At 38.8% G+C, this 13,679-nt stretch overlaps 1 protein-coding gene across 2 annotated transcripts in view; it reads left to right on the top strand.

Moving 5' to 3' along the window:
* The window catches only part of CTNNAL1 (catenin alpha like 1), a 62,279-nt gene that overhangs the window by 11,193 nt on the left and 37,407 nt on the right, over positions 1-13,679 (top strand). For both annotated transcript variants that reach the window (XM_034664235.1, XM_034664236.1), the window contains exon 2: positions 7,424-7,613. In XM_034664235.1, coding sequence (XP_034520126.1) covers positions 7,424-7,613 — 190 coding nt within the window. The remainder of the gene's footprint in view (positions 1-7,423; positions 7,614-13,679) is intronic.

Here is a 13,679-nt window from a genome sequence, read left to right as displayed (position 1 = left end):
ACACACACACACACACACACACACACACACACACACACAGAATAAACGAATTCAGTAAAGTTGCCGGATAAAAAATCAACATGCAGAAATCAGTTGTGTTTCTACACACTAACAACAAAATATTTGAAAAAGAAATGAAACAATCCCATTTACAGTAGTATCAAAAACAGTAAAATACCTAAAAATATATTTAATCAAGGAGGTGAGGGTCTGGAACTGAAAACTGTGAGACTTTCATGAAAGAAATTGAAGAAGACACAAATAAATGGAAAGATGGCCCATATTCATAGATCTGAAGAATTAATATTATTAAAATGTCCATAACACCTAAAGCCATCTATAGACTCAGTGCAATCCCTATCATAATTCCAAAAGCGTTTTTTCCCCACAGAAATAGAAAACAATCCTAAAATTTGTATGGAAGCACAAAAGACCCCAACTAGCCAAAACAATCTTGGAAAAGGAGAACAAAGCTAGAGGCAACACACTTCTTGATTTCAAATTATACTACAAAGCTGTTGTAATTAAACAGTATGGCACCAACATAAAAACAGACACATAGTCTAATGAAACAGAGTCAAGAGGCCAGAAATATATCCATACATATATGGTAAACTAATATTTGACAAGAGAGCCAGGAAAAACCAATGGAGAAAGGATAATTTCTTCAATAAGTAGTGTTGGAAAAACTGGATCATCGCATGCAAAAGAATGAAACTGGACCCCTATCTTACACCACTCACAAAATTGACTAGAAATGGATCAATGACTTAAATGTAAGACTTAAAACTAAAACTCCTAGAATAAAAGAAGGACAAATCTCCTTGACATTGGTCTTGGCAGTGACTTTTGGATATGACACCAAGAACACAAGTAACAAAAGCAAAAATAAGCAATTGGGAGTACATCAAACTTAAAAGCTTCTGCATAGCAAAAGAAGCAATCAACAAAGTGAAAAGACAGCCTACAGAATGGAATAACGTATTTGCAAACCATCTAGCTGATAAGAGGTTAGCATTTAAAATATATATAGGGAGCTCATACCACTCCATAACACCAACAACGAAAGTCTGATTTAAAAATGGGCAGAGGAACTAATTTTTTTTTTTTAAGATTTATTTGAGAGAGAGTGGGAGTGGGGTGGGGAGGGGCAGAAGGAGGGAGAGTGAGAGTCTTAAACAGACTCTGCACTGCCCAACACAGAGCTCGATCTCATGACCCTGAGATCACTACCTGAGCCAAAACCAGGAGTCAGATGCTCAACCGACTGTGCCACCCAGGTGCCCCCGAACAGACATTTTTGGAAAGAAGACACACAAATGGTCAAAAGGTTAACAAAAATATGCTCAACATCACTAAACATCAAGGAAATGCTAGGTCAAAACCACAATGAGATATTGCCTCATACCTCTTAGAATTGGCTATTTTAAAAAAGACAAGAAAACAAGTGTTGGTGAGGATGTGGAGAAAAGGGAAGCCTATGTACTGTTGATGGGAATGTAAATTGGCTCAGCCACTATGGAAAACAGCATAAAGGTCCATAAAAAATTAAAGATAGAACTATCATATGACTCAGCAATCCCACTTTTGGGTATATATCCTCAGGAAATGAAATCAGGATCTTGAAGAGATATTTGCACTCCCATGTTTATTGCAGTATTATTCACAATAGCCAAGATATTGAAACAACCTCAGTGTCGTTCTATTGATAAATAGATCAAGAAGATGTGGTATAAATATACCATGGAATATTATTCAGCCATGAGAAAGAAGGAAGTCTTGCCATTTGCTACAATGTAGATGGACCTTGAATGCATTATGCTAAGTGAAATAAATCAGACAGAAAAGGCAAATACCAAATGATCTCACTTGTTATGTGGAATCTACAAAAGCCAAACCCACAGAAACAGAGAGTCGAACAGTGATTGTGGGGGGCTGTGTGGTGGGGAAAATAGGGAGATGTTGGTCAAAGGGTACAAATTTCCAGTTATAAGATGAATAAGTTCTAGGGGTCTGATGTACAGCATGGTGACTATAGTTAAGAACTTTGTATTACATACTTAAAAGTAGCTAAAAGGGTAGATCTTAAGTGTTCTTACCACCACCACCACCACCAAAAAAAAAAAAAATAGATAATTATGTGAGGTGATAGAGGTGTTAACTATTGTGGTAATCATTTGTAGTTTATTGTGGAACCATTTGCAATGTATATGTGCATCAAATCATGTTGTATACCTTAAACTTACACAGTGTTATATGTAAGTTACATATCAGTAAAGCTGGAAAAATAAAGTACGGTCTCTGAGTCAAATTGTCTGACTGTGAATCTTGGCTTTACCTTTTAATAGCTATGAGACCTTAAATAAGCATCTTTTAATGTCAGTTGCCTTCTCTGTAGAAAGGAGATAAAGTAGGGCCTACATGCTTAGATTATTTTGAGGATTAAATTAGATTATTTGTGCAAAAACACTTTTTTGTGCCTCCCATGTTGAGATGTTAGTGTTATGCCAATGCACCCTGTTTCTTCTACCACACATTTAGGGGTCATCTTTGACAACACCAATCTAATCTATCAAGCAATCCAGCTTATCCATTTTCCTCTATATTGACTATTGCTGCCTTATTTCAAGCTGGCATTTTTTTAAAAAAAGATTTTGTTGACTTACTGATTTGAGAGAGAGCATGAGAGTGTGAGCAGGGGGGAGAGAATCTCAAGCCAGCTGCACGCTGAGCATGGAGTCCAACACAGGGCCCGATCTCACGACCCTGAGATCATGAACTGAGCCGAAACCAAGAGTCAGACGCTTAACTGACTGAGCCACCCACGTGCCCCAAGCTGGCATCATCTTTTACCTGGGCTATTGGCATGGTTTCCTGACTGGTCTCCCTCCTTCTACTTTTGCCACTTTATCAATCTGTTCTTCCCCCAGAAGAGAGTGTTCTTTTAAAAAGACATACGTTTGAGATTGTATTAGTTATTTACAGTTGCAAAATAAATTACCTCAAACTTAATGTTTAAAAACAACAAACTTTTGTTATCTTAGATTCTGTGTGTCAGGAATTTGTGAGTGCCTTACCTGCCTGGTTGTAGACTATTCACATGTCTGTAAGCAGGAGGCCTCAGACTCTTGCTAGCTGCTGGTCAGAGGCCTCGCTCAGTTGTCATGTTAGACTGCATCAGGCTGGTCAAGCATCTTTATGACATGGTAACTGGTTTCCCCAAGAGTGAATAACCTCAGAGGGAGAGAAAGATTGAAACCAGGGTGTCTTTATGACCTGCCCTCACAAGTAGCATACTGTCACTTCTGCTTTATTAGTTAGAAGTGATTCACAAAGTTCAGCCCACACTCAAGGACAGGGGAACAAGATTCCACCTCTTGAAGGGAGGAATAGCAAAGAATTTGTGGACATATTTTAAAACCACCACACTCCACCCTCTGGCCACAAATTGTTTACTTTCTTTCCATTTGCAAATAACCTTCATGCCAGTCCTCCTAAAAGTCTCATCCCTCTATGATATCAGCTGGAGATTCAAGATTTTGGCATCTAATTCTGATTCAGATGAGGCTTCTTGTCTGTGTAGTTCCTTAGGTGTGGCTCCTTGAGTATAGTTCCGTTTGATCTGAAAACTATTGAGCTAAAGTGACAGTTTATCTGTTCCCAAACACACAACTTACAGTGGTAGGACAAGCAGAGGATAATCATTATGGACAATTTGTTAAAACAACATCAACAACAACCCCCCCAAAACAAAACAAAACAAAATAAAACAAACAGGAAAATAGGCATAGGATAACTGCCATATACTTCTGTTTGAAAATGGGAAACAGGAATAGGAGTCACTGGTTCACAGTATTCTGAAACCCACCTAGGCACAGGTTAGCAGTACCTTGATTAAGACCTGAGGCTTGGGAATGATTCTTCATGGCTCTTAGCACTGCCCTCTAAGCCATCCTCGCTCATGAGAGGTAGACCATGTTTGTAGCTGCATAGTTTCTCAGCCTGTTCCTTGCCTCTGGAAGCTTGGGGATTCAAAAGCCTCTCTTCATTTTGTACTGATCTATTTCCTTCAGTCCAAGCTGGTAGCATTTCTCCTGACATAATTATCTTTAAAATTTTGTGGGTCTCCTGTGAATCTTATTGTGCTCACTCAGTTAGGCAAACCATATCTACAAGTCTCTTTATGATAAGCCCTGCTCTAACTTGGGCTTCTGATGGGGCTCCTGAGGACAATACCTATAAAACTTATCAGGAGACCTGTTGTTTAAGTGAATGGATCTCTGGAGCACCACCTTGAATCTTTCTGAGATCTTAACATAAGATTTTATAGTCACGCTCTTAGCTTCATCTTTAGACTTTGCTTTCCTGACAGTGCCCTAGATTTTGTTTTTGCTTGGAAGCCATTCTTAATTTTAACAGCATTTGCCTTCTGGAGAAGCAAGGAATTTTCAAATCCAGCAAGGCCTGGCTTCTTTTTATTTAACAGTATTTCCTTTAGCTTCTGTTTCACCTCTTATATTTTACATTTTAGGGAAGAAACCAAGTGGTATCTTCAAAATCTGTCTTGAAATCTCCTTAGTTAGATCACCCAGTTCATTAGGTATATTCTCTAATTTACACATTCCTGGGGGTGATTTTCTGCCACTACATAACAAAGATCCTCTTTTCCCTAGTTCCAGTAGTATTTTTCTCACTTTCCTTTAAGTCTTCACCCATAGCTTCTCAATGGACACCAGGCTTCTACAAAGTTTATTCAGCACTCTCTAGCTTTTACTAACTCCTCAAAGTCCATTCAGCTTCCAAGGCCTGATGTCAAAGCCACTCCCACATTTTAGGTTTTGTTACAGCATTGTCCCAGTTCTAGAGACCAAAACATGTATTAGTTACCTATTGATACATAGCAAATTACCCCAAATTTAGTGCCTTAAAACAACAAACATTTATCATCTCATAGTTTCTTTGGGTCAAGAATTCTGGGATGGCTTACCTGGTAGTTCTGGATTAAGGTCTTTTATGAATTGAGATCAGAATGTTGGCTGGACCCGCAGTAATCTGAAGGCTTGACTGAGGCTGGAAAATTTGTTCCCATGTTCACTGTTCTTGTTGTAGGCAGGAGGCTTCAGTTCTTCACTATCTTTTGGCCAGAGGCCTCAGTTTCTTCTCCTGTGGGTCTCTCCGTAGAGTTGCTTGAGTGTCCTGCAAGATGTGGTAGCTGGTTCCCTCCCACAGTGATTGATCTGAGATTGAGGAGTTGGGGGAGATGGAAGTTACAATGTGTTTTATGACCTATTCTCAGAAGTATGCCATTGCTTCCACTTTATTCATTAGAAGTGAGTCAGTAAGTTCCGTTCATACTTAAGGGGAGAAAAATGAGGCTCTACCTCTTAAAAGAAGAAATATTGAAGAACTTGTGGACACATTTAAAAATAACTGCAGGGGTGCCTGGATGGCTCAGTTGATTAAGCGTCGGACTCTTGGTTTTGGCTCAGGTCATGATCTCAGGGTCGTGAGATTGAGCCCCACGATGGGCTCTGCACTCAGTGCAGAGTCTACTTGTCCCTCTCCCTCTGCTCCTCCCCCTACTCTCTCTCTCTCCCTCTCTCAAATAAATAAATAAATTAATTAAAAAAAAATCACTACAGAGATTATACCACTTTCCTGCTTAAAAGCCCTTCAGTGGCTTCCTGTCACACTTAGAATAAAATACAAATTCTTTACTCCAATTCACAACCTTTCATGACGGATCCCTGCCCACCTGCTGGATGTTGGTTTATACTTGTCCTCTTGCCCCTGATCTTTGACCACTTCTGGTGTTACCTCATTCCTTGAACAGGACCAGCTCCCCTTCTCTCTCTCCCCTTCCCCCACTCTCTCTCCCTATCCTTCTTTTTTTCTCTCTCCCTTTCTCTCTCTCTCTCTCTCAACAACTATATCTTCTCCTAGAATGCTTTGTCTCCTGATGTTCGCCAGCTTGGCTACTTTATATCATTTAGATCTTAGCTTAAGTAGCATTTCCTCATAGAAGCAAGATCAACTAACCTGTGGTAGCTACACAAATACTTTCTATCACATTATCCTATTTTAATATTTTGCATAGCATTTACATTATTTTATTTTATTATTTTATTTTTTTGCCTATTTGTATGATTATTGTGTCTCCTCTCTCTCCTACTTGAATGAGGGTTTGGGCCTTTCTTTCTTGTACATTGCTTTTTTATCATTGCCTAAAATTTCATTTGGCATATGATAGGTGTGCAACAAATATATTTTATATGATTGAATTATTGTTATCCTGGTAGACTGTAAACTGAATAGGGTTGTGTTAGTCTTGTTCACAGATACATCTTCAGGACCTGGCATCTAGGAAATATTCAAAATTTAAAAAATAATATAGGTGAGGAAATTTGGAGAGATGAAATAAATTTCCCTGGGTCATTTAGCTAGTAATGGCAGAGCCAAGTTGCAAACCCAGGCCTTCCTGATTCTAAATTATTAATACTAGAACATATAAAGTGCTACATAGTATTTGCACAAAGAACCATTCCCTTCCTCTTCCTAATTCTCTGTTCTGGTCTTTGTGAATGCACTCGTATAAATCATTTCACAGTTATATTCAGTGGACATGTACTATTTAGGATTCATATTTTTCATGTAACATTCTTTAAATATTTTTATATGTCCGTATAGTTCATGTACTAGTTCTATAGGACATTTTGAAGATTTATATTGGTTTCAACAAGCTTAACTTGTCACCTTTTGTATTTTATTTCAGGGCCTGGAATTAAGTGTTCCTTGGTATTTAATTTACTTTGGTTCTACAACAACACTTGGAGAAGTATAACACGTAGATTATAATGGTCATTCTAAAGTGTCTGGCTAATTCAGTAAGCATGTATGGCACGCATACCATTTTGTACAACCTGTACAGTGTGCTGGGCAACGGAGTGGAATGCAAGGGGAACAAGATGCTGTCTCTACTCTCACACTAGCTCAAGCCATATTAGAGGAAACGAGATCTCTAGGATGCAGTAAGAACTAAGAAGTGCTTTGGTTTTCTGTGGGTTTTTGGTTTTTTGTTTTTTATGTAATGAGTCCTCTGTTCCTACTTTTCTCCTGTCTTTAAATTTGTTGAAATATCTGGAGGGCTTCTGGAAATATACGTGCCAGATAACTGTCATCAGGTAAACTTGGAATTGTTATTAATGGAAACATTGACCTGAGGATGGATGCAGGATGGATGCTTTGCTGGTTGTCTCTGGGTTGAAGCATAAAAGCTGTGAATTTGGTCTGTTAGGCCAAAGACTGTTGCTGTATGCTGGGCCTTGTCTAGTATGCTGGGCTTCATTTTCTCGGCCTTTGTGATATAGCTTTAAAAGATATTGAGATAAATTTTAATCAAGTTGCTTTCGTCTTTTATTTTTAGATCACCACACTTATTAATCATAAAGATAATACCAAAAAGTCTGATAAAACTCTGCAAGCAATTCAGCGTGTAGGCCAAGCCGTCAACTTGGCAGTTGGAAGATTTGTTAAAGTAGGAGAAGCTATAGCCAATGAAAACTGGGATTTGAAAGAAGAAATAAATATTGCCTGCATTGAAGCTAAACAAGCAGGTATGTGATATTGATATTAAAGCCTATTTATATCAGTTTTATTGCTTTGAATATGATGACAAATTATGGTCTTATTTTGAGTAAAGGTATGTACTGTGCCTTAGCCCTGTGATTAGATTCCTAGGACATTAAAGGCCTGGATTAGCTTCCAGGAATATTGAACTTCTCTTGGCTCAAATCCTAAATCTGACACATTGAATTGTTTCATTGGGTAGGGTAGTGTCTTCCATTCTTGCCATTAACCATTGAAATGCTGGAGATACAGGAGAATGTGAGGCATGGATTCTGCCCTCGAGGAGCACATTAGCATAATTGCCACCATGTAGAAAGTGGAAATAAAAATTAGCATGTTCATGGTTATAAGTTTGAGCCCCACGTTAGGTATAGAAAATACTTTAAAAAATCTTTAAAAAAATTAGCATGTTCCTATACTCATAGCAGACAAATCTTAACGACTTCAAATTTTGTGATGTCCCACATTTCTCTATAGCTGGTAGCACAAAAGCCTGAGAGAACCTGGGGTGTTTTGATGGATACGAATAGTTCATCTTTGTTGAAGTGTAATTTATCCATTTATTCTTTCAATAAAGATTTACTGAGTGCTGGCTATCTGCCAGGCTTTCTTCCAGGCCATAGGGATATAGCTGTGTACACATCAGTCAGATGTCTGCCCTCATGGAGCTTGCATTCTAGTGAGGGAGACCATAAACTAAAGCAGAGTAAGGGTTAGGAGATCAGTGGAGGTATATTTTAGAGAGGACAAGTTTTCCCAATTTCGATGCTTTTGACATGTTGGGCTGGATAATTACTTGTTGATAATTCTTTGTTGGGGGTGGGGGCTGTCCTGTGCATTATAAAGTGTTTACCAGAATTCCTAGCTTCTACCTGTTAGATGCCATTAGATTCCCCTCTTCCCCCACTGTGACACCAAAAATGTTTCCAGACATTGCCAAATGTCCTTCAGGGGGTCAAAATGCCCCCCCGTTGAAAGCTTTTGAGGTAGGGGGTCAGGAAGCCCTTCTAAGGAAGTAACATTGGAGCAGAGTCTGCTCCAGTGAGGGCCCCAGCTATATGAATGAATATCTGGAAGAATGGCATTTCTGGCAAGGAGAAGACTGAGAACAGGTATGAGCTTCTAGAAGGGCAAAGACAGGAGCTTTGGACTGTGTTCTAAATATGATAGGGGGCCTAATGGAAGGTTTTATGCAGGGTGGTGACATAATCTCATATTTTAAAAAGGTCACTGGTGGTTCCTATATGGAGCGTAGGTACTAGGAGGCCTGAGGGTGAAATCAGAGACCAATTAGAAGATTGTTGCTGAGGTTAAGTTAACGAATGACGACAACTTAGATCAGGTTGTCGCATTTGAGGTTGTGAAGATTGGTTGCATTTGGTTGTATTATCAAGGTAAAGCTAATACAATTTGCTGATAGTTTGGATGTGGGGTATGACGGAAAGAGGAGTCATGGGTAACTCCAAGGTTTGGAGTATGAACAGCTAGGGAAATGGTGGTACCATTTACTGAGATGGGCAACCCTGAGGGAGGAGCTGGTGTGTTTGGAGGCTCATCTTAAGTGAGATAAGGCCAAGTGAATACGGAGGGACCAACCAGATCCTATGTGGTCCTGTGTATTATGTGAGTGACTTCAGGTATTACTCTATAGATGACAGATTGAGGAATTTTCAGCCAGATAAGAGACATAGTTTTGTGTTAGAAATCTTTCTGGTAGGGGGCGCCTGGGTGGCTCAGTCAGTTAAGCGTCTGCCTTCAGCTCAGGTCATGGTCCCAGGGTCCTGGGATCGAGCCCCATGTTGGATTCCTTGCTCAGCGGGGAGCCTGCTTCTCCCTCTGCCTGCTTCTGCCTGTCGCTCCCCCTGCTTGTGCTCACTCTCTCTTTCTGGCAAATAAATAAATAAAATCTTAAAAAAAAAAAGAGAGAAATCTTTCTGGTAGGATGGAAGAAATGAACAAATGAGGGTTGATTAGAGTTGAGGATAAAGGCAGGGAGATTAATATGGAAGCTTTTACAATAAACCAGGCCAAGCCAAGGCAATGCCTTAGGGATAATAAAGAACAGGGAGAGTATGTGAAATATTCATTAAGGTGTTTAAATAGATAGGACTTCGTTATTGGTTAGAGGCAGGGAGGTTTCTGTGTTGACTCTTGAGTTTGTAGCCATTCACCGTGCTAGTGAATAGATTTTAAGTGGGGAAGGAAGGATGGCCTTATTCTATTCATAATTTATATTTTACCTACATTTTAAAGAGGATTTGAAATAACTTACAATAAAAGGTACATGTTTAATAAATCCATTACAATGGGAGATGAAAATAAATATACTGGAAACTTTGGCCAACATTGTTACTCTAATTAAGCATGAAATTTATCTTTGTACTTCCTGGAAGGCAAGGCACAAATGTGGGAAAGAAAGGGTTATATAATTCTCATTGTTTGTTAAAAGGAAACAAACCAGCTTGTCAAGTGGAGAGCAACTTCTTTCCTGGCACTAAATTATTGTGTGGGCGCTTATACAACAGACATTACATAATGCAATGGACAATTCAACAGAAAATGTAGAGATGTTCTACATATTACTGGTTTTTTTTATAGCAGCCCTTAATTAAAGCAAGAGTAGGGGTTTTTGAATGAAAGGGCAAGCTGAGTCCTACTCACCTTATGGGCTTTGTAGGATGTCACTGTGCTCAGTATAGGGTGAGAAAAGAGGATGTGGTCCACCGACCCACACTCTTGTAGACTGCGGCGCTTGGAAGCCATCTGTTGTCTCCTTTTAAAGTCCCCTTTCCCTTCTTGAGAACTACCTCTTCTGTCACTCTGGTAAGAGAATGAGAATGGCGCCTCCTGGAGTTGTGTAGTATGGAAGCCTTATTTTCTCTTAACATGTACAAATGTAAGACTTAACTTGCATCACTCTTGAAATGTTTCTAGCCTACTCAGCCATAGTAATCAATTTCTCCTTTTTACAACTTAATATTTATTTGAGGGAAATAATGTAAGGTAGTGATAAAGAACTAGGACTTTGGAGTCAAGACTACCTGGATTTCAGTCCTAGCTCTTGACTTGATAGCAGTGTGATATTGGGCAAGCTATTAAACTTTTTTAAACCTCAGTTTTCTCATCAGTAAAATGGGGTAATGTTAGTATTTATAGAAGTGTTTTGATATAATACATGTATGCATTTGGCACACAGAAAGTACTCAGTAAGTATTAGTTATCATTATAATTGTTTTTTTTTTTCTTTTCTTTCCTCTGGGGAATTCTTTTTATCTTCCTTAAACACTTTATTTTTAAGTAATCTGCACCCAGTGTGGGGCTTGAACATACAACCCTGAGATCAAGAGTCATGTACTCCACCGACTGAGCCAGCCAGGGGCCCCTCCTCTGTTGAGTTCTTGCATTGTGTTTTTACATCTTGTTAAATTGAGGTATAATTGACATGCAATGTTATGTTAGTTTTGGGTGTACAACACAATGATATTTGGATGTACAGTTGACCCTTGAATAACACAGAGGTTACAGGAACCAATGCCTATGTGGTTGAAAATCCATGTATAACTTTTGACTCCTCAAAAACTTATTTCCTTACAGCCTACTGTTGACCAGAAGTCTTACCAATAACAGATGGTTGATTAATACATGTTTTGTGTGTTATATGTATTGTATACTGTATTCTTACAATAAAGCAAGCTAGAGTAAAGAAAATGTTATTAAGGAAATCATAAGGAAGATAAAATACATTTGCAGTACTATCCTGTGTTTATTGAAAAAAATCTGCATGTAAGTGGACCCACAGCATTCAACCCACATTGTTGAAGGGTCAACTATATTGTGAAATGATCACCATAGTAAGTCTAGTTAACATCTGTCACCATACATAGTTAAAAATTTTGTGTGTGTAGTGAGAACTTTTAAGATTTACTCTCTTAAAAATATCCAATATTTTAAAAAATACACAATACAGTATTAACTATGGTTGCCAAGCTATACATTGATCCCCGCAACTGATGCGGTAACTAGAAATTTGTAATGTTTGACTCCACCCAATTGGCGCCCCCCTTCAACATTTTTACTTGTCTACTTAGTCCCATATTTTTTTTTTATGGGAGCTCAATAAATATTTGTAATTGACTGACTTTAGGTTTTCACATTAAGACACAACACTAATTACATATACAAGTTAAAAATGGCAACCACGAAGCTAAAAGGACAGCTTTGTGACTTTTTCAGGGAGCTAATTTCTGAACAGTCTACAGTTTGAACAATTTTATAATGTTAAGGAAGAATTTGACCATGTTAGTGTAACTAACCAAATGTTGCCATCCCACGTAGTTAGGAGTTTAATGCCTGGGTTTAGTCAGAAAAAGGAAAAGTTACATAATGCCATATGTGCAGGCTCATATGTAGTATCTTTGAGGGTTGAGAGCTGTAGGAAGAAGTAACATTTTCCAGAGGCAGAGAGGAAACATTTTTATCCTCAAAGCTATTGCAAACTGATACTTTTTCTCCTGCCCCATTCTATGTTCATGAAGGTTTAATTCCAACCTTTTTTCTCTGTATATTTTGCTATATAAAATGTATTAGTAACCTATTGCTGTGTAACAAATTAACCCAAACCTAGCAACTTAAAACCATAAACATTTATTACCACACATAGTTTCTGAGGGTCAGAAATCAGGGAGTGGCTTAGCCAGTGGGGTCTGGGTCAGTGTCTCTCACAAGGTTGCACTCAAGCTGTCTGCTGCGCCTGTAGTTATCTGAAGGCTTGACTGGACTGCAGGATCTGCTTTCCAGTTCCCTCTGATGGTTGTTGGCAGGCTTCACTTCTTTGTTGGCTTTTGGGCAGAGGCCAGAGTTTCTCCTCATCTATGCCTCTTTGTGGGAATGGCTGCTTACAACATGGTAGCTGGCTTCCCTTAGAGAGGGAGCAACCAAGATGGCTACCTTAGTGTCCTTAAAAACCTATATCAGAGGTGACATACCATCACTTCTGCTATACCAACCCTAGTATGGTGTGGGAGGAGACAACACAAGCATCGGGATTGCTGGGAGCCATCTTGGAGGCTGGCTACCACAGACTTCCTCTATTAGTAGAGTTTCAGCTGTTGTCAGGATAGGTAACCAATCCATATCTACAGGCTTGTCTTTTGGGGGGTTTTCCTGTGTTGTTTCAAATTCCTGTTGTCTGAAAGTAAATTTATCATCTTCCTTTCTGTGCCCTTCTGATTTTTTTTTTTTTTTAAGTGATTTAGGTCCACAACCTTGAAGCCATTTTTTACATTTCTCGTTTTCTTATCACTGCCCAGGTATCAATTTTGCATTTTCTTTCCCTGGTATCTCCCAAAGATCCTTGCAAGATCCTTACTGCTTCATACCCACAATTGAAATGTTGCCTGAGTAGTACCCTGACTTTGAGTCTCTCTTTTCTCCAGACTGATCCTAAATCTTGATTTCATTATGTCACCCCTTGTGACTTGTCCATTAAAATTCAGGTACTTTTACTCAAGATCCTTAGCCTATGGGGTGATACCTTATTGGATATATATAATAATATTGACAAGGGGTTTTTGTGAGAAATCAATCCTTTATGCACTGAAGTTTATTTAGGATGTAAAAAATTATCTTGAACATTGCAAGATGATGGAAAGTTTATTTTTTAAATCTTGTTAAGCAGTAAAGTTTGGAAGAAATTACAGCCTGGCTTCATTTTTGAGGAGAACAAATATTTGTATTGTTTTATTGATGAATAATCGCTATTACAGAAATCAAAGCATTTTGACAGCAACATTTTGATAGTGAAGAAGAGACTTTTTCTAGAGGGTTGGGTGTTCATTTGGTAGAACGGTTTATGTTGGGCATCATTAGAAGTATAAATTCAAACAGCAAGCCTCAGGGTCAGCCTGTGTCTTGAGTTCTCAGGAGAGATACTTTTGTTGTTTTCCCACTCGGAGCCCAGGCTGCCCAACAGATAAACTTGCATATTATTTCCCTTTGCCTATAGATGATTTTACGGAGGTTGCCTTCCAAGGGCCCCAAAGCTTTGTCTTCTT

This window comes from Ailuropoda melanoleuca, chromosome 7 (assembly GCF_002007445.2).
Source record: "Ailuropoda melanoleuca isolate Jingjing chromosome 7, ASM200744v2, whole genome shotgun sequence".
NCBI classification, from domain to species: domain Eukaryota; kingdom Metazoa; phylum Chordata; class Mammalia; order Carnivora; family Ursidae; genus Ailuropoda; species Ailuropoda melanoleuca.
The sequence above is the reverse complement of the archived record's forward strand: the minus strand, read 5'-3'. Positions and strand labels throughout refer to the sequence as shown.